The sequence below is a fragment of the Scyliorhinus canicula genome, chromosome 1 (assembly GCF_902713615.1).
Source record: "Scyliorhinus canicula chromosome 1, sScyCan1.1, whole genome shotgun sequence".
Taxonomy (NCBI): Eukaryota; Metazoa; Chordata; class Chondrichthyes; order Carcharhiniformes; family Scyliorhinidae; genus Scyliorhinus; species Scyliorhinus canicula.
Genome location: NC_052146.1, coordinates 179,862,569 through 179,887,927, shown reverse-complemented (window position 1 = coordinate 179,887,927; position 25,359 = coordinate 179,862,569). Strand labels below are relative to the sequence as shown.

The following is a 25,359-nucleotide window of genomic DNA, read 5'->3' as shown; positions in this document are numbered from 1 at the left end:
TGTCAACCTTTTTGTGTATTTATTAATGACTGAGATAGGATAGAAAGCTACATTTCCAAATTTACTGATGACACAAAGGGAGGTGGCTTTGTAAGAGTAGATGGAAGGATGAAATTGCAGAGATATTGATGGATTAAGTGAATGGACATAACTACAGATAGATTTCATTGTGGAAAGATGTGAGGTGATTCACTTTTGGCCAGGATTTGCCGGCTTGTCACACTGGCGGGAAATTCTGGTCCTATGCCGTGCACGGGTTACCCGGCAATGAGGGGTGCTGTCAACGGGAAATCCCATTTGCAACGGCGGGACCGGTAGATCCCACTTGTGGGCTGCCTCCCCCCGCCGAAAAAACACGCAGCAGGGTAGTCTGTAAATCCCGCCCTTTGTACGTAAAAAAAATAGAATTAGGTACTTTTAAATGGGGAAAAGATGGGAACAGTAGAGGTCCAAAAATACTTAGGTGTGGTTAGAGAACTCAGTTTAGGTGGACTGGTCAATCTAAAATTGCCCCTCAGTGTCCAAAAGGATAGGTGGAGTTGAGGGGATGGGACAGGGGTGTGGGCCCGGGTGGGGTGCTCTTTCAGATGGTTGGTGCAGACTCGATGGGCCGAATGGCCTCCTTCTGCATTGCAGGGATTCTATGATGACTTGGGGGTCCACGTACATAAATAATAAGAATGTCATAAACTTCGGACCTTTGTTGCGGTGACTGTATGAGCCCAGTAGGACAGTGCTCTCCAGATAGACACTTGTATATGGTACCAGCCTGTACTCTCCTACACCAGACACTATGCTGACCTGACCCAATGACACAGGAGGATCTACAGGTCCAGGAGATCGGTGCTGTCCATGAAGACTAGCTTGGCACCGAGATGAAGGGCAGACACTGGCCTGCTCCAGTAGAGTGGTGTACAGCGTATCACGATCAGTGCAGCACTATGGTAATGTTGCACTCATCTCAAAGTCTCTTGCCAACTGAGGACCACTTTGTGCACGCTACTCATTAGCAGCCAGGTTTGATGCTGATGTGATTTCCCGCTAGTGACAGGACACTGGCAGGAAGCTATTTTAATGAGCATTCATGAGATGCAAATTAATGCAAATGCCATTCACATCACTGCCAGCAGGAATAATGATCTGCCATTAACATGCCAGTGGGAGATTTGCAACTTGATTTTATGCGGCAGGTCTTTGACTTTTTGCCTTCCCCTAGATTCAGTTGGGGGGGGACTCTGCTCATGGACTACAATTTCCAGCGTTGTTATTGCTCCTTGTTCCTCAGTTCAACCCATATGGCCTCATTTGATGATGCTTGACCACTTCCACCCTTGCAAACTAAGGTCCCACCTCCAAACTCCATGTCCTCTCTAAAGTCCTTGAATATTTTGTTGCCTTCCAAATCCTAGCCTATCTTTCCTCAAACACTCCTCCAATCAGATATCTATCCCTGCCACAGTATTGAAACAACTCTTATTTAATTCACAAATGGCATCGTATTAGACTGTGACTGTGGTGATCATTATTGGTCCTCTTCAACCTGTGTTCAGTCTTTGTGATGTGGTTAACCACCCCTTCCAATGCCTTTCCACCATCATCCATCTGGGTGGAATTGCACTTGACTGATACCAATCTTATCTATCTAATTCAAGCCATAGATATCTATTTCTCATTTACATGTTATCACTTGACAACATCATCCAAAACATGATGGCCAGCACTTTGCAGCCTCTTCCGTCTGAGAGGATATTATAGTCCAGCCAAATTACCTGGCAATTTAAATTGCCTGCCGCACCCGCCAGGGGAGACACGCCGTGATGAGCCAATAAATCTTGGCTGCTGTCAGTTTCCATGGGTGGGATACTCTCATAGAACTCATAGAACTTACATTGCGGAAGGTGGCCATTCGGCCCATCGAGTCTGCACTGCCTTTGGAAAGAGAACCCTACCCAAGCCCACACCTCCAACCTAACCTCATAACCCCCCACCTAACGTTTTTTTGAACACTAGGGGCAATATAGCATAGCCAATCCACCTAACCCGCACATCTGTGGACTGTGGGAGGAAACGGGAGCACCCGGAGGAAACCCACGCAGACACGGGGAGGACATGCAGACTCCGCACAGACGGTGACCCAAGTGAGATTCGAGCCTGGGACCCTGGAGCTGTGAAGCAACTGTGCTAACCACTGTGCTAAAGTGCCTGCCCTTTTATTTAGGCAGAGTGGTACAACAGGCAGGAAAACAATGTGGAAGCTCCTGATCCCAACAGTGGCTTCCTCTGCCGTACGTTTAGGCACACAGAAATAAATGTGTTTAGGACAGGGGTGGGAAAAGATCAAAAGACACCCTGTTTTAAAATATAAAAACAGAACCCTTCCCCACCACCTCAAGGCGCCATCCCCACAGAACCCCCACTCACAGAAAGCCACCTCCCATGGAATACCCCCCTCATGGAGCCCCCCTCCACGGAACACCCTCCCACTCGACACCCTCCCACCCACACGGAACACCAGCCAGCACTGCCCTTTGGCACTGGCAAATATTTTCCAGCCTTTCCTGCTCGTGGGATCTCTTGGCCTGATAACAGTGAACCCCCACCATAGGTTCCCCAGCGGTGGAGCCGGCGGACAAGGGAAAAAGCCGTTGACAGCAGTGGAACCAGAAGATCCAGCCATTGGTCAATGGCAGTCTCCTCTGTTGCTGCAAAACGCACCGTGAGGGGGTGGGAGGCAGAATATCCTGCTCATTGTCTTCAGACCCTGCCACAAACTCCATCCCTAGACACCTACCACCTCCATCTCCCTGATGACTGGTTTTCATATACTTCGGAATAATTTTTTAAAATTCATATAATACTTTTCCAAGTTACGTCTCTTCCCTTTGTCTACGTTCGGTAGTCCCGCATGGCATAATATCTAAGCTCATTGATGTTTCTTGCTGAAAGTGGAAGGAGAATAGAATGTTTCTAAGCCTCCCAGTTCTTCAAAATATGCTACTGGTGATTGCATAAGAGGAATATGTGACTGGTTCTTCCTGATTGTTTCTCCCTAAGGAAGTACTAAGCTTCTGCTCACTGCTGCTCATGGCAGCAAATTACTGAGATCAGAATGTTAATAATTTTGAGGGCTAAGGCTACACATTAGGGCCTCCAGTGATGTGCACAACATTCAATTTCCTCTTCTTCTTAATTCCTTTATTTCTAACTTAACTTGGGCTGTGGTTCATTTAATTTTCTGGGGCCGTGACTTAACGGCCTCTTTGTGCCCAACTTGGTGTCGGGACGAGGCCGGTGAATTTCACGAGAGATCTTTTGCTGGATTTGCTATGCTCGAATTGCCTTGTGGGATTTAACGGAGTCTCGCAAGACGTCGCGATCTAGATCTTGCCCTCACTGGGCACGTCCCAGATCAGCATATTTAAATCAGTCATTTAGGCTCCCAGTGCCCAGGAACTAATGGCCGCATCTGGGAGACCTCGCCAAGGTGTCATTTAATACAGGTTTCCCTAAACATGGGCCAGTCATTACGGCATCTGGAGGGGGGGGGGGGGGGGGGGGGGGGGGAGGGGGGTGGTAGTCACCACTGATGTATTATACTGTATATATGGGTTTTACGGTAAGGCCCCTGTAGTACAGGTATGGGGGTTGATCTCTGCCTGCTGGCAGAGTATAAATACGTGTGCTCTCCGTACAGCAGCCATTTTGTCAGCTGCTGTAGGAGGCCACACATCTCTGTGCAATAAAGCCTCCATTACATTCTACTCTTGTCTCGTCGTAATTGATAGTGCATCAAGGGTTCGGTCTCCCAAGCCTTTGGAGACTCCTGGGTGATGGGAAAGACCGAATGGCACCCTGACACTCCCTCTGGCACCTGGACACCTTGGCACTGCCAGAGTGCCTGGATTCAGGTTGTTGCTGCCAAAGGTTGGGCCAGGGGGTGGGGGGAGGGGGGGTCTTACCTGGTAGAGGGGTGGTGGTGGTGAGGAAGAGCTCCTGGGAGCCTTTGTGAGGGTGGGGTGGGGGGGGTCGAAAAAGGGGTGGGGGTTGAAAACGGGCTGAAAGGCAGGGAATGGAGAGATAAAGGGTTCCATGGTGTAATGGTGAGCACTCTGGGCTCTGAATCCAGCGATCCGAGTTCAAGGCTCGGTGGAACCTTTCCTCTAGGGGCTGGTTTAGCACACTGGGCTAAATCGCTGGCTTTGAAAGCAGACCAAGGCAGGCCAGCAGCACTGCTCAATTCCCGTACCAGCCTCCCCGAACAGGTGGCGGAATGTGGCGACTAGGGGCTTTTCACAGTAACTTCATTTGAAGCCTACTTGTGACAATAAGCGATTTTCATTTTCATTTTCATTAAAGGCAGTCAGTCAAATTGGCGCCCCAACTGCGAGGAGCCTTTCCTGCCGGGCTCGTCAACAGGAAATTACCCTTAAGTGCGGCCTCGGTGGAGAGAAATCCCCAAGGCCAAAAAATAGGGAGAAGTGCTGTTGAATAGCGGGTGTTTCTCGGTGCTGCAGTTGCCAACAAACACCTGCTAAACGCGCCCAAAACCAGGCATAGCTTTTTTTCTGGTTAATCACACATCGTGTCTCCATAGAAGAGTCTTTTCATTTCTAATTTCATCTTTATTTGCTTGTTTTTTTCACACGAGAGCAACCCATTGACAACTCTGCATCTTTATTTTCACCTTCCTGTTTTTGGATGTACTGAGCCTTCACTCTGGATCTCATAGCAAGATGGTGGTAATCAAACAAGCTGCCTGTCTCTCTGCTGCCCCTGCTCCTAGCTTCCATTCCCTGCTACTGTGCGGGTATGCCAAGACACGGTATTCTGCCTTTCTTGAAGAGCAGCTTCATGCTATTTATGTCCTGCTCTTGTTTGTCAGTGAATTCCCCACTTCCTTGTCTGTATATGTGAAAGAGCTATCACTGGCTGTCATAGGACTGCCATGAATGTGACAGAAATAGCTTTTAAGGTAACTCAAACTGACAAACTCTGGAACTTTCAAATCAACCAAAACACAACATATTAAACAGAAGACAGAACCAGATACCCAGTCGCAGAAACTCTCTGAAATGTTGTTACAGAATTCATTTCCTACTTTAGCAAATTGCTAACGGTTTAAAGTGGCACAAGGAAAAGTGGCACCACAATTTCTGAGTTGTGAGTTTCAAAGCCTTATATAAAAACGCATAAGCAAATAAAAATGAACTTGGCTATTGCAGATATGCATTTTGAAAAGCTGCAAAATTATACTGAATAACATCTAAGCTGGTACTTCCATCCCTTTTGCAGTGTGCATCATGGCAGGTAGGAGAAAAATCAGAGAGAGGGACAGAAATTAGCTTCATGCCGGCTTGAAATCACGGTGGGTCATCCGATGGTTTCAGCCATGGCAGATGGCGCATCCTGGGCGGGATTCTCTGATCCTGAGGCTAAGTGTTGACACGGTCGTAAACGCCGTCGCGTTTCTCGACGGCGTCAACATGGCCTCAGGAGCAGCAATTCTGACCCCTACAGGGGGCCACCGTGGCACTGGATCCCGGCATCAACTGGGAGCCGCGGGGTCTGCGCATGTGCAGTGGGGCCGGCGCCAATGCACGCATGCGCAGTGGCTCCCTTCTCATTGAGCAGTGGGCCCTGACGCAACATGGCATAGGGCTACAGGGGCTGACGTTGAACAAAACAGGCCCCCAGCCCGAGAGGCCGGCCCGCCGATAGGCCCCGATCATGGGCCAGGTCACAGCGGAGGCCCCTCTCGGGGTCCGACCCCCTCCCCTCACCAGGCCGCCCACAGATGCATCCACGCGGAGATCCTGCTGGGTAAGAGCAGGTGTGGATGGCGCCGGTGGGACTCGGCTTTTTTAGCATAGTCGCTCGGCCTGTCCTGGGTGGAGAATCACCAGGGGGGGGTGTCCCGTAGAGCGGCCCTCGACCGGCGCCATGCCAACCACGCCGGCGCCAATGGCGGCAAGTCTCCGCAGAGCAGAGAATCGGCGGACCCGCATCGGGGCGGCGTGGCATGATTCGCGCCGGTCCCGGCGACTCTCCGGCCGGCCCCCAGGGTGAGAGACTCCCGCCCCCTACTTGAGGTCGAAGTGAAACCAATTTTCACCCTGTTAATGGAATGCAAAATAATGCCTGACCAGAATCGTTCCCCCTGACCAATATACCATGACATCAGCAGGAAAACACGCCAGTCCAGAAAATGCCTGGAGCTACAAAAATCGAGACTTACCTTTCGTGTCTTGCTCAGATTGTGGAACTCTGAGGAGAGTAAACTGCCAAAAGCCCACAGCTCCAAGAACCTGGTGGAATATGTGCGTAGCATGGTGGATAGATTGTCATGCACATGGCTCTGCCACAAAGCACTTCTTGGAAGGTGGGAGGTTTCGAGGCAGCAGCTTCGACTTTGTTGAGGCTTCAGATTTTTCTGGACATCACCCATGCTTCAGAACAATTTTAGAACTTCTGAGAGTTCACCATGGGCTCGCAACTTCTTCCAGGGGCTTTGTCATGGGAAGGTATGGTTGAATGCTGAAGGAGGGGTGGGGAGAGGAAAGTCAAGGTGTGAGGGGGAGAGGAAGGTGTACTGGGAGATTGGGGGTGGGTGAGGCTGGGAGTGGTGTGGGAGGAAGGAGGGAGAGTGTTGCGAGAGTATGAAATTTGGGAGGAGTGTGGGGAAGGTTATGGAGGGTGAGATTGGTTGGGTGTGTAAAGGTGTAAGGGTAAAGGAAGGTGTAAGGGGAGCAAGGTGTACTGAAGGGGGAAGGTGTAAGGGGGGAAGGTCACTGAAGGGGGAAGGTATAAGGTGGGGCAAGTTGTATTGATAGGGAAGGTTTAAGGGGGGGCAAGGTGTATTGAAGGGAGAAAGGTGTAAGGTGGGGCAAGTTGTATTGATAAGAAAGGTTTAAGGGGGGGTAAGGTGTATTGAAGGGAGAAAGGTGTAAGGTAGGGCAAGTTGTATTGATAAGGAAGGTTTAAGGTGGGGCAAGGTGTATTGAAGGGGGAAGGTGTAAGAGGGGAGCAAAGTGTTCTGAAGGTGTACGGGAGGAGGAAGGCAAAAGAAGGCGGAAGAGGCAAGGTGCACAGAATAGAGGTGTACTGAGGGTGAAGGTATAGAACAAAGAAAATTACAGCACAGGAACAGGCCCTTCGGCCCTCCCAGCCTGCGCCGATCCAGATCCTTTATCTAAACCTGTCTCCTATTTTCCAAGGTCTACGTCCCTCTGTTCCCGCCCATTCATATACCTGTCTAGATGCCTCTTAAATGATGCTATCTTGCCCGCCTCTACCACCTCCGCTGGTAAAGCGTTCCAGGCACCCACCACCCTCTGCGTAAAAAACTTTCCACGCACATCTCCCTTAAACTTTCCCCCTCTCACCTTGAAATCGTGACCCCTTGTAACTGACACCCCCACTCTTGGGAAAAGCTTGTTTCTATCCACCCCGTCCATATCTCTCATAATTTTGTAGACCTCAATCAGGCCCCCCCTCAACCTCCGTCTTTCCAACGAAAACAATCCTAATCTACTCAACCTTTCTTCATAGCTAGCACCCTCCATACCAGGCAACATCCTGGTGAACCTCCTCTGCACCCTCTCCAAGGCATCCACATCCTTCTGGTAATGTGGCGACCAGAACTGCACGCAGTATTCCAAATGTGGCCGAACCAAAGTCCTATACAACTGTAACATGACCTGCCAACTCTTGTACTCAATACCCCGGCCGATGAAGGCAAGCATGCTGTATGCCTCCTTGACCACTCTATCAACCTGCGTTGCCACCTTCAGGGTACAATGGACCTGAACTCCCAGATCTCTCTGCACATCAATTTTCCTCAAGACCCTTACATTGACCATATAGTCCGCTCTTGAATTTGATCTTCCAAAATGCATCACCTCGCATTTGCCTGGATTGAACTCCATCTGCCATTTCTCTGCCCAACTCTCCAATCTATCTATAGTTTGTTGTATTCTCTGACAGTCCTCCTCGCTATCTGCAACTCCACCAATCTTAGTATCATCTGCAAACTTGCTAATCAGACCACCTATATCTTCCTCCAGGTCATTTATGTAGATCACAAACAACAGTGGTCCGAGCACGGATCCCTGTGGAACACCACTAGTCACCCTTCTCCATTTTGAGACACTCCCTTCCACCACTACTCTCTGTCTCCTGTTGCCCAACCAGTTCTTTATCCATCTAGCTAGTACACCCTGAACCCCATACAACTTCACTTTTTCCATCAACCTGCCATGGGAAACCTTATCAAACGCCTTACTAAAGTCCATGTATACAACATCTACAGCCCTTCCCTCATCAATTAACTTTGTCACTTCCTCAAAGAATTCTATTAGATTTGTAAGACATGTCCTTCCTTGCACAAAACCATGCTGCCTATCACTGATAAGTCTATTTTCTTCCAGATGTGAATAGATCCTATCCCTCAGTATCTTCTCCAACAGTTTGCCTACCACTGACGTCAAGCTCACAGGTCTATAATTCCCTGGATTATCCCTGCTACCCTTCTTAAACAAAGGGACACCATTAGCAATTCTCCAGTCCTCCGGGACCTCACCCGTGCTCAAGGATGCTGCAAAGATATCTGTTAAGTGGGGACGAAAGTGTATGGAGGGGAAGGTTTACTGGGGGAGAATGTTGTAAGTGGGGAGGAAGATATAGTGATGGGGAATGTGTACTGAGGGGGGAGGTGTGGGAAGATGTAAGAAGGTGTGGAATATCCAGGTGCATGTGCAAAGTGAACGGAGCCTCGTGTTGGATAGGCAGGGGTACTGCATGGGAGTGCAATCGGGGGAAAGACGGAGATGCAGGTCAACCCAGTTGGGGAACTGGAAGAGAACCCCAGCAGGCAGCATTGAAAATGTTCAGGACAGTGGCATGTGTATGATGGATGAAGACTCAGCTTTCATGAGAAAGTGCCTGTAAGAGGTTCGGAAAAGCCCAGCCAAACACAAACTTCTCCCTCCAGATATATTCCTGATCTGGCTGCGTGCAGCTGAGCTCCTAGTGGTGGGGGATGCAGGGAGAGGAATCGCAAAGCCTGGAAATAAAGCTGAAAAACCACATTACACATTATTCAGTGAAAGTGAATATATTTTCAGATTACAAAGTGACAAAATGTGTTCACCCGTGCAACCACTTATGATCACAATTTCTTGACTTATCTAGGCCGATGACTTCTAGTTACTGTACTCACATACGCAGCGGGAGTGGATACAGCCTGTGCTGTGGTTGGCCCTGTTGCCTCTGATGGTCTTGCCGTGCATTCCCTGGAGAGCCAAGGCCTCATAGATATCAACGAATTTACAGTGTAGGAGGAGGCCATTCGGCCCATCGAGTCTGCACCGGCCCTTGGAAAGGGCGCCCTACACAAGCCCACACCTCCACCCTCCCCGTAACCCCATCCAATCCAACTTTTTTGAATACTAAGGGCAATTTAGCATGGCCAGTCCACCTAACCTGCACATCTTTGGACTGTGGGAGGAAACCGGAGCACCCGGAGGAAACCCACGCAGACGCTGCAAGAACGTGCAGACTCCGCATAGACAGTGACCCAAGCCACGAACCCAACCTGGGACCCTGGAGCTGTGAGGCAACTGTGATAACCACTATGCTACCGTGCTGCCCGATGCTACCGTGCCTGGAGAGCCCTGGATTGTTTTGGTTATCCTCCTATGGGCAGCCTCTTTCTCCATGGTAACAGAGGATGAGATTCGACAGACAAAGGAGACTCAGCGAGAGCGCACAGCCTCTGAAATTTCTCAGTGGGTGCCCAGTTGCCTCTCCTCCTGTCAGGTGGTCAAGGGCCCAGCTTGACTCCTTGAGAGGAAGGAGCATCTGCAAGAACCTCAATGTGCTCTGTTTTCCTCTTGCATCGCCATTGTAGGAACTCATTCATGGTTACCTCAATTGAGAGCAGGTCTGCACGCATCTCCCGTATTCTGCTGGACCAGGGTCTCCACCACCATCCTTCCCATAGAGACCTCCATGCACCCACATGTGGGCACCACATCATCAGAGAGCAGACAAATGCACTCCTCTGACTTGCATGCCCCTCTATTGAGGGCTTACAACAGCTCTGGATGATGTTTCCCTGCCTTCTGCTGACTCTCCACAATGAGTTGGAAGGCTGAATCCAGAGGCTTATCATCTGCCTTACGCCTCACAGGTGCCTCTTACCCAGTAGTCTTCAGAGTGCCAAGGAGCTCGGATTAAACTGCCTCTTCCTGTTACAGACGTCCATGCAGAGACAACTAAATTGTGAACTGGAGCCTGCTCTATGCCTATGTCACACCGAGGTCTCGGTCTCTACACCGATGGATAGTGCGGATAAGTGCTGTAATGGGTCTTCCAGGCTGTTTTATCCAGCTCTACAGTGGAGGAGGTGTTCTTTTGGCTGGAGGTGAGGACCTGGATGAAGCTGAGGGACTGGCTGGCTCAGAGTGTCGGTTGCTTGACAGAGCTCTCTGTGAACCAAAGTAGAAATAATTAGTACATGGTAGCAGAGTCGAAAACAAGAGGGAGCACACTCAGTGGCATTGAGGACGGCTAATTTGGTGTATGATCCTCATGTGGGTGTTGGCTTCTGACCTCACTATTGCCACAGGATCAGTCCACATCCTGACCAGCCAGTGCAATGGCACGCTCCTCAAAGTGAGTGAGGGCCCAATATTGGCCACTACACTCCCGGTCTGGGTCCCCTCCCTCCTGTTGTGATCCAGTTTCTCCTGCATAAAAACAAAAATCCGCCATCGCTGCGATGCCCCAGGTCCAGGGGATAATAGTTAGCATGCATGTTGCCTTGTACTCACCGGCCATCTGGGAGTGCCCTAAATTAACAGGAAGGGGTGGCATTCCCTGAACATTCAGTCCTGTGCGACCACCGCATGAAGATCATGCATGTGTGTGCACGCTTTCCAGGGAGTGAGCACGACAGCTACATCCTGGGTAGTTGGACATTCCTGCGTACTTCAAGAACCATCCCAGGATGGCTGGTTGGCTCTTGGGGGATAAGAGGTACCCGCTGAGGACCTGGCTGATGACGCATTACAGAGGCTGGTGTCTGATGTGGAAACCTGATACAATGAGGCCCGTGCGGAAACACGGGCTGTCATTAAGCAGTGCTGTGGACTCCTCAAAAATGTGGTTCTGATGCTTCTGACCACTCTGGTGGTGCACTACAGTACAGCAACCGGAGGGTCACCCACTTTGTGGTGGTCTGCTGTGCCCTCCACAACTTGGCACAGCAGCGAGGTGACACGCTGGAGGTGGAGTGGGAGGAATATGTGGCCACCTGCAAGGAAGACCAGGCACCGGACCAAGATGGGCTGGAGGACGAGCCCGGGGAGGGCCTGCAGGACCAGCCTGAGGATGGGGCATAGGTGGGAGCGGCGAGGAACCGGAAGGCCAGGGCGGCCCTCACCCTTGCCCGCTTCATATGGTATGTGGCCCCGACATTCCCTCTCCCCACCCCCTTCCCGCCCCTCCCCCCCCTCACCATCTGCTTCCCAACCATCCCCCATTTCCACCGTCCCAGAGTCTGAGTAACATCACTCCAGGATGATGGGACTGTGTCGACACTGTCAGCGGTCAGATGTGTCGTATGGGGGGAGATGGGGGGTGAGGGACAAACTCACCTGACCGGCCTGGTGGAGGTCGTTGACCTTCTTGCGGCACTGAGTGCTGGTCCTCCTGGTCACGCTCCCCGAGCTGACAGCCGATGCCAATTCCTCCCAGGTGACGGTAGCTGCCCTGTGGCTGACCCACCATGATCCCCGGGGAAACAGAACATCCTGTCTGGCCTCCACCATATCCAGCAGTTGTCCCAGGTCGCCGTAACCAAAGCATGGGGCTGAACCCCACCGCGGCATGGCTGCAAGCGGTGTGGGATTGGCTGTGCAGGAACGGTTTAATTACTGCTGTCACTTGTCAGCAGGGGGCTGGCAGGCACAATCCCAGGCCAATCAGCCGGCAGGACCATCATTTGTGGCGTAAATCTCTTGGGGCCCCGTTAAGTGGGCCAATTAACGTTTTATAGTGATGACGGCCTCACCGGGCCAAGTGTCGGGAAGCTCACGGCACTTCCTGCTCACTACCACACTCAGAAATGTTTTGGTTAAATCGCGCCTGTTGTTTTTCACTCCCCCCCCCCGCCCCCCGAGTGCAATACAGGGAAAACTCGGACCCAAATTTCTAAAAGCTCTATTTAGAAGCATTTTAAAAGTTTTTGCAGAAGGGTTTCACACCTATATTTTGTTAGGGAATTGTTGATTATCAGGTTACTTATTGCGATAAGGCAGATCATTTTTATGATGAATTGTTTACTCACCAGGTGATATATTTTGGAAAAAATCTGTAAACATTGCAAAATGTTTCTAGTTAATTGTTTTTTTGGTTTTTCAAGCACTATATTTTGAACATAGTAACCTGCCAGGTGCTTTGCAGGTATGCTTTATTGAATTTCTTCAGGGATTGTAACTTGTCGAGTTAGTTAGAAAGTGTTGATCAGGTATTCAATGAAAATGACTATTGAGTGCAAATACTAGTTTAAACTCAGAGAAGGTATGTGCACAGGTTATGAAAAAGATTTGTTGAGATTACCAATTTGTCCATCAAAGGGGCATTGGTCCTGTTATGATGTCACATGACAGATCATAATTAAACTCTTTTGTTAATTTTAGTTAAATTATCTAAAAGTACTGGCGGAATTATAAACTGCATTGCCCATTAGTATTGACCCATTGTGTATTAATTTGGTGTTTTGGGTCAGTTTTTGTTAGGTTCAGTTCAAGCCATGGATTCCCAGTGGAGGTTGATGCAAATGCCAGCGTCTTCCAGCTAAAGGAGGCAGTTGCTAAGAGACAAGGAGTTCCAATTGACCAGTTGTGCGTGATCTTTGCTGGAAAGGAGCTGAGGAATGACTTGACACTGCAGGTAGGTCCCTCTTGGATTTTTCTTTTGTTTCTGGGAGACTGCCAGCCCTGTGGTTCAGAGCTCTAATAATGCCTATCTGACATTCAGATCTCAGATGTCATAGAATAAACAGTAACTAGGGATTTCTTGAACTTTATTCAATGCAGCTTCATTAATTCTGACCTTCTTAATTATGCAGCAAAAGTGTAAGTAAGGGCAAGAGACAAGTCTGCACTAATTGAGCAAATGTTTGCTGTCTGAGTGAGCTGGTTGTCCATCGCTGTTCTTCCTTCTCTTTAGTATTCTCTTTTTTCACATTCTTATTTTATGTATTTTGCTCAATTATTGGGACAAGAGGATGTGAATGCAGCATAATACCACTTCCACAAGGTCAGGAGTGTATGACCCAAGTGTGTCCCCTGGAGGCAAAGAAATGGCCCTACTTTCCGGAGATAAGTGACAAAGTAAATAAGTCTGAATTTTCTTTTATCTTTTCTACAGTTGCTGGAAATGAGATGGATTTGGTTCTTCCTGTTTTTGTATTGGTGATTTGCTATTATTGTTATGAAACGCTTTTGTCATAACTGAATGGGCACGGTAAGAAATGATCTATGGGGAACAAAAACTTGGTCACTTATTAACCACTGAATTGATCATGTGGGATGACTGTCATTTCAGTTTTGATCAGTTGTGTATTGCAATCAAGACTTTCTGATGCTTTCTGAAAGGCTGCCCTGCTGGGGAACAGATTCAGGTAGTGCATAACTATTGCCTTTGAGCAAAGGGGGAAAAAGCGGAGCAAACGGAGAGGAGAATTAAGTTTTCTGCTTGGCACTTGGACATCTAACAAGTTGAGAGAGATACTGACATTGAAAACTGTGGAAGCAGAACTGAAGAATTCTTCCTGTGTGAAGAATTTGTTGCTTCAAAAAAATGTTGCATTGACATAGGGGTTGTGGGACGTGGTGGGCTTGTTGCGCACTGACGGAGAATATTTTGTGTTCCTATGTGGATTGCTCATTACCTCTCTGGTTACTGTACTATGGATAACATTACATATGGCTCTTCTATATTGCTATTTGGACATATTTGCCTGTTAACTTTGTGTTGCGGGAATGGCACAATTAATCGTTTAGTAGCACAGAGCTAGAATAATGCTGAAAAAAAATGAGATGCTATCTAAGCTTTACACCGTACACTCATCAGGTAGCTCGCAAGAAATTACCAAACTGCAACGGGTGAACAACTGCCAAGAAATGACCAAACTGTAACGGGGGAACAACTGCCAAGAAATGACCAAACTGTAACGGGTGAACAACTGCCAAAAAATGACCAAACTGTAACGGGGGAGCAACTGCATGAGAAGGAAGTGCTGTTTGGTTGGCAGGTTGATTCTGATTGGTGGAAGCGTTCCCATGAAGAATACGCTTGCAACAGTAAGCTATCCAATTTTGTTCAAAATCAAACTGGGTGGGTTGACCGTGAGTGCTCAAGGCATTGTCCTGGGGAATGCCTTGTAGCTCCCCAGAGGACCCCTTTCGGCACTGCCCCTGGCACTGTTCCCAAAGGGGCAGTGCCAAAGCAATGCTATCGTACTGCCCAGTTATGTCCCATATCCCCTAGGGCTATACTTACCTGTACACCCCCAATGGCTTCCCTTCGCCTGGTTTACATTTTTAAAAGGCAGTGGTAAACCTCAGCGACGTGTCATCACATCGGTCAGGGGGAATCCCAAATGCGTGGGGACGTTACAGTTGGGGAACCCGCTAATTATAGGGAACTGTATTGAAATGAGGTTCCTGACCTTTCTGGGTGACAAACATATTGGGCGGGATTCTCCTTTGGCGGGAATCTCTGCTCCGCTGGCAGTGCACTTAGGCCCATGGATTTCCCGGTGGCGTGGGGGTGGCCACAATGGGAAATCCCATTGGCCAGCTGCCGGGACGGAGGATCTCGCTGCCGGCAGGTGCTCACTGCGCCAGAAAACTGGACAGGTGGGACGGAGAATCCCATTGTTACAGGCACAGGGTGGGGAGAACAGGAAAACAAGGGGCGCGATCTAACGGAAAATTTTCTAAGTGTCATTTCTAGTGGGTGTGGCTGGGAGCTTCCCCCCAGCTCGGTCGGCGAGTTTCCCATCGCGATCCAACTTCGCAGTCATATTTTTAGACCCTGGGGAGTTTCTCCCCGGTGAAGCCCACACTTAGAATTATTTTCCCCACTGGGGAGCTGAACCTGCTCGCCAGACTGGCTCCTCAGAGATCAGACCACCATTTTGAAAAGGTGCCCCGACCTCTAAGAGGGCTTGTGGGTCCCCCATAACCCCCAACCATGCATAATGTCACCCCCTCACACATCAGCATGACCGCATACCTCCCCCAAGTGATGCATTTCGCTATGACGTTACAGAGAGGCCCCCCTTTTCTGGCCTTCCCATGCCCCCTTTCGGGCCCCCTCTTTTCAGGCCCCCCCCCTTCACCCCCCTCAACGCTCCAGAGGCCCCTTCATACCCCCCTCCACCCTCATGGCCATGGCCTTCTCAGGCCCTGACCCTTAGCAGTGCCACGCTGGTACCTGGGTACCCTGGCACTAGCATCCTGACAATTCTCCTGCTGGCTTTGAAGTACCACAAGAGCACCCTGGCAGTGCCAGCATGGTAATGCCAAGATGCCAGTTTGGCAGTGCCAAGGTCACTGTGTTCCAAGGGGAGGGCCAGCGGACCACCCTGTCTTGTCCCGGACCACTCAGGGGGCTCCAGTGGCCTGGGAGACCCCGCGGGAGCCATTCTGCCTGGTCCGCGCTTGTGTGCATCAGTACTGAACGATGCCTGTCTGGGGTCTCATTAGGAGGACGTTAGACACCGGGAGCCCTGTAGGTCCTGGGTGAGCATGTCGAAGCAGATTTTAAACCTGCTTCGGCGCGTGAGGCTTGGTCACGCCCATTGTGGACGGGATCCTGATCTCTGTGCCTCACGAGGTTTGGGTAGATCTCGTGAGGTGTACTGGCTGCTGGGAAGCAGCAGGAGGCTTCCCCCGGCATCTATCGGCCACATCGTATCCCGTTCGGACAAGCCATGGCCAGTAGATTGCGCCCTCAGTCACGTTTTCAGGCCCTGGGAGTTTCTCCCTGGACTAGCCCATACTTAGAATGCTTTCCAGCCCTGGGGAGCTGAGCTCGCTGACCAGACCAGATCCTCAGAGATTGGGCCAACATTTTGAAAGGGTGCATCGATCTCTAAGTGAGCTTGAGGGCCCCCTAACACCCCACACCCACGGGAAATGTTACCCCCCCCCTACCCTCCCCCCACACACACACACAATGGGCACTACCGCACACCCCTTCATGTGAGGACACCCTGCTGTGGAGTCACTTTTCGGGCCTTCCCACTTTTCGGGCCTTCCCACAACCCTTTTGGGTCCTCCCCCTTTCAGAACTCTCACCCATCACCCGCCCAACATTCTGGCAGCCCCTTCAGGCCTGCCCTTCACCCCTCAAGCCTTCATTACCACCTCATCCCTCATTTTATGGGCATGGCCCCCTTCAGGCCCTGGCCCTTGGCATTACCACCATGGCACCTGGCAGTGCTGCTGCTAGCTTGACAGTGCCACCTGGGCACCTTGGCAGTGCCAAGGTGGCAATGCCAAGGTGTCAGCCTGGCAGTTCCAGGGTGTCTGGGTGCTATTGGGAGAGCCAGGGTAGCATACTACCCTGCCTCTCACCACCCAGAGGCCTGCAATGGCCTGGGAACTCCCCCCCCCAAATACTGGTCCACGTTTGCTTGGACCAGTACGAATCGGCGCCTGGATAGGGTCTTGTTGGGGACACTGATAGATCTGGGAGCCGGTTAGATCCGGCATTGGCATGGTTGTGGGTTCCTAAATCCACTTAGCCATCTGAGACTGGGTCCCATCCATTATGGGTGAGATCCAAATCGCGACACCGCGTGAGATCTGGTTAGATCTTGCGAGGCGCAATGACTGTGGGAATCCCTTGGGAGGCCTCTACCTGCCGCGTCCCACTCCGATTCTAGCGGGGTGCGGACACTAGATCGTGCTAGTGAGATTCCCGTTATCCAGGTCTCATGATATTTTGCACCAGTGCCACCGTTTTCACTCGTGACGAGCACAGCTGCAAAATTGTGGCCCATATGTTCCTACTGTCTGCAACGGCCAGGACCCTGTGTGTGAATCTATGTGGCTTCTATCATGCGTAAGTGAGCCACACTGTGAGCCTAACTGACAATCTTAAATTGGTTTGCAGTGTAACTCAAAGCACAACCAGAATTGTTTAGCAGGTACTGTCCAATCGCAGAATCATATCTGTTGTTGAACAACTTGGGCGGCTTTATCCGGTCTTGTCCCTGGCAGAACCCGTTGCGATCAAGAATGGAAAATCTGGTGGTCCAGTCAAAATTCCATTCCCTCTCACCGGAAAATCCCAATCCCAAAGGAGGATAGAGAATTTCTGCCTCTGAGACGGGTTTTCTGGTCCTCCCCGCCAGCGGGATATTTTGGCCCCGCTGAAGGAGACATTTCATGGCGGGTACCCCGGCGGGAGGGCAGGCAAGTCATTGCAAATGCTGTAGACATCAGCGGGACCAGACGATCCCGGCAACTACCAATGGCGAACACAAGGGGCTGGAAATTCCCGCTGGCTGCCTTGAGTTTTGCAAGCATATATCTGATACGTAAATTATATGTTTGCGATACTTGAATCCGCAGCTGCATGGAAGAATTGCCTTATGCACCTTAATGGGCTGCATATAAATTCACCTTTGAGAAAGAGCAAACAAACTCCCTTTTCTTGATTTGGTAGTTGAAAAATGTGCCAACGGTTGAAGCTCGTCATTGCACATTGTCACTCTGCAGTAGCAACATGAGTGATATTCTCCACTAACAAGATGCTGCTATCAAGTCAAAAAGACGTTCTACCTATCAGACAATTTAGCAACCCCATAGTGCCCGGTGTGGACCCCGCTCAATGGGTGAATCGCACGTGAACCCCAAATCGGGCTCTGTTCCTGACGCGTTCCGCCTGGTACGATCTGGTCCTCACCCTCCTGGGCAAAATACCTGCACACCAGATTCAGCCGTCGCCCAGGACTAACCGGCTACTCCTGGGAAACCTTGCCAGGGCGCTGTTTAGTACTGGTCCACACAAATGTAGACCAGTCATATAGGCACCAAGCCATTGGAAACCCCGGGTAGTCAGAGACAGGGCACAATGGCAGTCTGGTACTCTCCCTGACACCCTGGCAGTGCCACCCTGAGGTCGCAAGGGACACTGCCAGGCTGAAAGTGCCAGGATGCTCAGATGCCAGGTTGCCACTGCCAGGGTTGAGCCTGGGGGGGGGCATTGGGTGGAGGGGGGGGGGCTTCCTTGGGGCTTCCCCAGTGTTGGGGGGAGGTGAGGAGGAGGGGTCAAAAGAGCATGGGAACCTGAAAGAGAAGGTGGGAAAGATCAGGGCTTCAGGACAAAATGGCGCCCTAATCTGTGAGGAGCCTTTCCTCTAAGTGCGGCCTCGGCGGGGAGAAACCTCTCCAAGCCAAACAAAAGGCAAAGTGCCATTGGATAGCGAGGTGTTTCCTGACTTTAACTTGGGTCTGCTGCATAATGCCAATAGTATATGGTTGTAAAAATAGTTTGCAGTGTTCTCGATTGCGAGCTAATTCCGCTGAGTAGTGGTGTGAACGCCATTTGTATTCCTTCTCATGAATGCTCATTAAATTAGCTTTGCACCAGAATCACGTGGTACCTTCCAATCTTCCCTCACACCAGCAGGAAATCATATCAGCCTGAATCTTGTTTGAGGAAGAGAGGCATGCAGCGGTCAGGCCTCACTGCACTTGCAACTTTGAGGCGAATGCAACGTAAGTCGCCAATCTGCCACAATGCTATGCTGGTCTTGTTGTGAAGCCAGTGGAATGCCACACAGCTGGGAGTGTAGGGTGTATTGTAGGCTGCCTCCATCGTCATAAGGACACCACTGTGCGGCGGTACTCCGGCAAGGCTCAACATTCGGACGGAGAAAAGTATTGTGGCCAATGATGCAGTGGAACTCAGACATGGATGGATATTCAGAGACCAGCATAAGTCAGGGAGTGGGCCCACGTAGCGTGCTGACTTGGAGGGTCATTGCAGATTCGATGGGCCGAATGGCCTGCTTCTGCCCTGTAGGAATTCTATGATTTTGACTTGCATTGGGGAGGGGAGAGGACAAGAAGCACCAGTGGAGCAAGGAGGCAGGAAGGCTTTGCAAGGGGTTGTGGGGGAGGTGCAATACACGGGGCCAAGGAGCAGGAAGGCTTTGCAAGGGGGAGAGGAATGATGACAGGCAGAAGGGAGACCGAGGGGTGGGAAGCTGGAATGCGGCAAGGGAAACTGAGACATTGACAAATAAGAGATACCACATGTAAAAACAGGAGAGGATGCACACGCACACAGGCACAGAAATAGGAAAGGGTGGATGTGTTAGTGTGGCAGAGGAGGGATGGTTTCCATGAGACTTATAAGGTGCGGGTGGTTGGGAAAGAAAAGACTAGTCTTCAGTCATGAGGGCAATGGGGAACTCATTGAAAGTTACAGTCCTAAGTCTGAGGCTTACAGTCAGAAGCCAGAGAAGAGAGGCACTTCTGGGGCTTCTAGTCAAGATTAAGAGAGTTGACACAATTATGGAGTGCATGGGGTTATTCTTCAGGGTTATTCATGGTGCATGTGTTGTACTCCTGCTTCTGGGAAGGGCAAAGGCTGTGTGCCAATTGGAATAATACACTGTCTGGTGAGCAGGATGCGCACAGTCAGGTGGATGGCAAAGCTGGTCTCGATGTAATAATGCATAACCACCACCTTGCACTGTCAAATTATGCAGGGATTATATTTCAAATCTGCACTGGAAGGGCCCGAGGCAGTGTGGGAGGAGCTTACTCCTTGACTAATGGGCCCTTTCTGGGTCCTCCAACTGGAGTTTAACCTGAGAGAAAGGAAGGAGACTTCCTTCAGAAGATGAGTCCCATTGGAATTCATGCTTTCTTGCGTGCAGAAACAGGTTATGAAGAGTCTGTAGCTTAACATCATAGTTGCTGCATTTCAACATTAACAGGTTTAGCTCAGTGGGCTAGACAGCTGGCCTGTGATGCAGAACAAAGCCAGCAGTGCGGGTACAATTCCTGTACCAGCTTACCCAACAGGTGCCGGAATGTGGCGACTAGGGGCTTTTTACAGTAACTTCATACTTGTGACAATAAAAAAGGTTATTATGTTATTATTAATTTACAAAATTTGGGAATGTAGACAACCGTTAACGAGGCACAGATGTAATAATAATAATCTTTCTTATTGTCACAAGTAGGCTTACATTGCAATGAAGTTACTGTGAAAAGCCCCTAGTCGCCACATCTCCAAATTAACTAACAGCACATCTTTGGAGTGTGGGAGGAAACCGGAGCACCCGGAGGAAACCCACGCAGTCACGGGGAGAACGTGCGGACTCTGCACAGACAGTGACCCAGCAGGGAATCGAACCTGGGACCCTGGCGCTGTGAAGCCACATTTCTAACCACTGTGCTACCGTGCTGTTCTGCTTGTAGCACACACATCTACACTTATCCCGAGCTCCTGTAGACCAGACCTGGCATATTCTTTTTGAAGACCTAACACCCCGTGTTGCGGGAAGCTGTCCCCTGCCTGTGGCTTCAAAGGTGACACCGAGCGCAATTTGTTCGCCTGTGGGTTGTTCCAAGGATCTGCAGGAAACCTGTGCAGCATTTTGCAGCCTGCAATACACAGATGCATCAAGGTCACAGATGCCCTCTACAGCAAAGCACATCACTATGTGAGGTATGCTCTTGACGAAGACAGACAGGCTGTGAGATTCAAAGGATCTGCAGTTATCTCAGGCTTCCCAGGAGTTCAGGATGCAATCAACTGTACTCTGTGGTTTTAAGGGCCCCATGGCAGCAGCCCCACGTGTTTGCCAACCATTAAGGCTATCAGTCCAGCAATGTTCAATCATTGTGCAATCATCAGAAGCATGTAATGTACATTTGTGCACGGTACCCTGGGAGTTGCCACAACATCCTGAGTTACTCACTCAGATTTCTGAGGTCCCTAAGCATCTACATGGATGACTGCTTGGGGATTGTGGCAACTTGACCACAAAAAGATAGTTGAAATGCATTGTGAAAGTTAATCTTCTTTAATATATAAAAATAACTACGTTTAAAATTCAGTATGGACTCAAAAAGGGGGGCGGTTGGTTAAAACATCAAAGTAAGTAACAGTGGTTAAAACCAACGACAGTCAAATACAAATATACAGGTAGCAACAACAACTAATGATTTCACAGCACTTACTGATATCACCAAAGATTTCAATAAGAAGATGTATAATTTTGTTGTCACTATTTTCCACAAAGGGTGATTAACAATGGGTAAGAAAAGTTAGAGTACACATTGACAGGAAGTTTTAATGTCTTTGTCTTTATTGAAACCTTTGTTTCTACTTATTCTGTGGGGGAGAATCTATTATGCAGTAAATCAAAAAAAAGTTGGATTGGATTGGATTTGTTTACTGCCACGCGTCCCAAGGTACAGGGAAAAGTATTTTTCTGCGAGCAACTCAACGGATCATTAAGTACATGAAAAGAAAAGGAAATAAAAGAAAATATATAATAGGGCAACACAGGGTACACAATGTAACTACATAAACACCGGCATCGAGTGAAGCTTACAGGGGTGTAGTGTTAATGAGGTCAGTCCATAAGAGGGTCGTTTAGGAGTGACCCTCAACATTGCCCTTTCCTATTTGCCTTTGAGGCATGGTTTAGGATTTTGAGTACCTATTATATTGTACGTCGCAAGTTTTCTTATTTGAGTGCAGAATGGTTAAATTGACTTCTTGGTCAGAAAAAAAGTACATATAAAAAATACACTGCTAATTTTTCAAACTGTTTATCGGATTAGATTTGGGGCAGCACGGTGGCACAGTGGTTAGCACTGGTGCCTCACAGCTCCAGGGACCCGGGTTCAATTCCGGCCTCAGGTGACTATCTGTGTTGATTTTGCACTTTCTCCCCGTGTCTGTATGGGTTTCCTCCGGGTGCTCTGATTTCCTCCCACAGTCCAAAGATGTGCAGGTTAGGTGGATTGGCCATGCTAAATTGCCCTTAGTGTCCAAAAGGTTAGGTGGAGTTACTGGGTTACGGGGATAGGGTGGAGGTATGGACTTAAGTAGGGTGCTCTTTCCAAGGGCCGGTGCAGACTTGATGGGTCGAATGGCCTCCTTCTGCACTGTAAATTCTATAATAACACTCAATAATAGGGATAAGGGGTACCCACTGAAATAAAGACTACTGACAGCGTGCATTGGCCTCAGAATGATTTAAATGAGAGGTATAACACAGTTCACAGTTGCACACGGTCCCTAATTGAACAGACCATTGGCATTCTAAAGATGCACTTCAGATATTTGGACCACACAGGTGGCCCTCTACAGGACACTCCTGATGAGGTTTCCTGCATCATCGTTGTGAGTTCCACCCTTCACAACCGGCAGTGGGAAGAGGTGATCCTTTGCCAGAGGGTGAAATGGAGGAAGATGAGTTTTCCTTGGAGGATGAAGATCAGGAACCTGAATCGGATGGTTGAGGGTGAACTTCCACGGGATGATGCCATGGAAGAAACAAGATGTGGGAGACATGCCTGTGGAGCATCACATTAATGAGAAACTAAAGTGGTCAGTGAGATGAGGGCATAGTTGAGGATGTTCACATCCCAGCCATACCTTGTCCTTTGTCGCTACCACTCCGGAAAGACAACTGCCACTAATCCCTCATGGCTAGAGAGCTGCCCCCACACCATGGTGTTTGATGAGTAGGAAAGGTGAACGCACTTTAATCACATACTTCCAATTGAGATTTTAACACATCTCCCTGCCATCATACAAGGGTGTGTAAATTATCTTCAGTGATGTTGACATCACATGAATGTGAATTTCACAGAGGGACATATTATCACTCAGGATGAGGATGGCTAAACCTCAAGATAAGAGGATTCAAATGTAGATAGAACATAGACATCGAATTCCTACAGTACAAGTGGAAGCCATTCAGCCCATCGAGTCTGCACAAATCCTCTGAATGATCACCCTACCTAGTCTCACTCTCCCACCCTATCCCCGTAACACCACCTAACCTGCACATCTTTGGACTGTGGGAGGAAACCGGAGCACCCGGAGGAAACCCATGCAGATACGGGGAGAACGTGCAGACTCTGCACAGACAGTCACCCAAGGCTGGAATTGAACCCATCCCTGGCGCTGTGAGGTAGCAGTGCGAACCACTGTGCCATGTACATAATCACAATGCTTTCAGATGACCAAGTCATTCACATGAATATGAAATGTATAAACAATAGTGCAATATTTTTACAATGATTGCACACTCGTGACCCAAAAGTGATTTCAATATTTCTTTACTTTTTATCCCGAACACTGCACTTGTGTGTAGCCCCGACATCTGAGGCAGAGGTGCAGGCAGCCTTCTTACTGCAAGCCCTGATGTCTGTGATGACCTTGGAGGATGTGCTCTGCTGGCCCAATGTCTGGAGGGTCCCGGATGCACACTCCTTGGCCTGAGCGATTGAAGTGTTGGAGCCACAGGCAGAGGGGACTTGTTGTGGTAGGACACCACTCTTCTGGTGCCCTGAGTGAAGGCCCCCACTTTGTCTGGCTGGCACTCCTCCTCCCAGTGGGTGCCTGAGAGCCCCTCCCTGACTCCATGAGGAGAAGGTGTACCTGGAGGGTACGTGAAGGTGCCTCGTCCCCCTCTTGCCTAGACACTGATGATGTCCACCAGTGTGTATGGAGCCATGGAGTCCAGGGCTGAGCACTAATCCATCAAGATCTGCTGGTGTGGTGGTCGCCAAACTTCTGGGGCCACAACTTCAGACAGAACGCCAAAGTATTCCGCCATCCTTTGCTCTTGTCTGCTTAGTGACTGTCGAATCTCTGCCTGATATTTGCCACCTGTCGTTGCATCTCCAGCACTGAGTTTGCGGCCACTCTCAGAGGCTCATCATTTGACTCAAACTGAATGGACGGCTGGTCTTAGTGTCCAAAAGGGTAAGTGGGGTTACTTGGTTACGGGGATAGGGTGGAGGTGTGGGCTTGGGTAGGGTGCTCTTTCCAAGGGCTGGTGCAGACTCAATGGGCCGAATGGCCTCCTTCAGCACTGTAAATTCTATCCTCTCTAGCTACAGTGCAAACCAATTTAAGATTGTCAGTCGGGCTTTCAGTGTGGCTCACTCACACATGCTAGAAGCCACATATATTCACACATGTCCTTTGCAGACCGAAGAAACATGTGCTGCTTTGCACCTTTTTTATCTCACTGGAAGCTGAGGGCACAGTCACTTCCTGGTCCATTCCCCAGGACAATGCCTTGACCAATCAGAGTCGATCGGCCTAATTAATCTGAGTTTGAACAAAGCCGAATGGCTGACTGCTCCAAGCTGCATTCTCCATGGTAAGAAGTCTTACAACACCAGGTTAAAGTCCAACATGTTTGTTTCAAACACTAGCTTTCGGAGCACTGCTCCTTCCTCAGGTGAGGAAGGAGCAATGCTCCGAAAGCTAGTGTTTGAAACAAACCTGTTGGACTTTAACCTGGTGTTGTAAGACTTCATACTGTGCTCACCTCAGTCCAACGCCGGCATCTCCACATCATGGCATTCTCCATGGGAACACCTCACCAATCAGAGTCCACTTACCAATTAATCAGCACTCTCTTCTCATGCAGTACAAATTGTTGTTTCCCCATTTCATACAGTTTGGTAATTTCTTGCAGGCTATCCTGATGGGTGCAAGATGTAAAATTTAGATAGCATGTCTTCTTTTTCAGCACTGGTACAATTCTTCAAATTGTTCGAATTGTTCATGCATGAGCCATGTAGCTGACTTTTGTCATTTCAAAAAGAAAACGGAATAATTTGCAGCAGCAAAAATAATCCAGACTGTCGGCCAGGGCTCAGTTGGTACCCTGCTGCCTCTGAATCATCAGGTTAATGATTCAAGTTCACTCCAGGACATAAGTGCTAAAATCCAGGCTGACACACTAGTTTGGAGAGACACCGGAACTGCATCTTAAGGAGTCCGATGCACTGCTCAATGATAGCCCGGGTGGCAGCTTGGGCCTTGTTGCACCGGGTCCCTGCTTCAGTCTCCAGCCTTCGCACTGGCATTATTAGCCAGGTCCTCGGGGGGTACCCCTTATCTCCCAAGAGCCAGCCGCCTATCCTGGGGTGGTCCTCGAAGAGACCGGGGATGACCGACTGCCCAGGATGTAGCTGTCATGCACACTCACTGGGAAGCGTGCCTACTCGTGCATGATCTTCACGTGGCGGTCACACACGAGCTGGACATTCAGTGAGT

At 49.6% G+C, this 25,359-nt stretch overlaps 1 protein-coding gene and 1 non-coding gene across 3 annotated transcripts in view; both read left to right on the top strand.

Annotated features, from left to right (window-relative positions):
• Positions 1 to 25,359, top strand: part of prkn (parkin RBR E3 ubiquitin protein ligase) — a 1,360,483-nt gene that overhangs the window by 154,123 nt on the left and 1,181,001 nt on the right. For both annotated transcript variants that reach the window (XM_038803523.1, XM_038803514.1), the window contains exon 2: positions 12,791 to 12,954. In XM_038803523.1, coding sequence (XP_038659451.1) covers positions 12,791 to 12,954 — 164 coding nt within the window. The remainder of the gene's footprint in view (positions 1 to 12,790; positions 12,955 to 25,359) is intronic.
• On the top strand, positions 4,084 to 4,155 carry trnaq-cug. The gene has a single exon. It is a non-coding gene; the product is annotated as a tRNA-Gln (tRNA).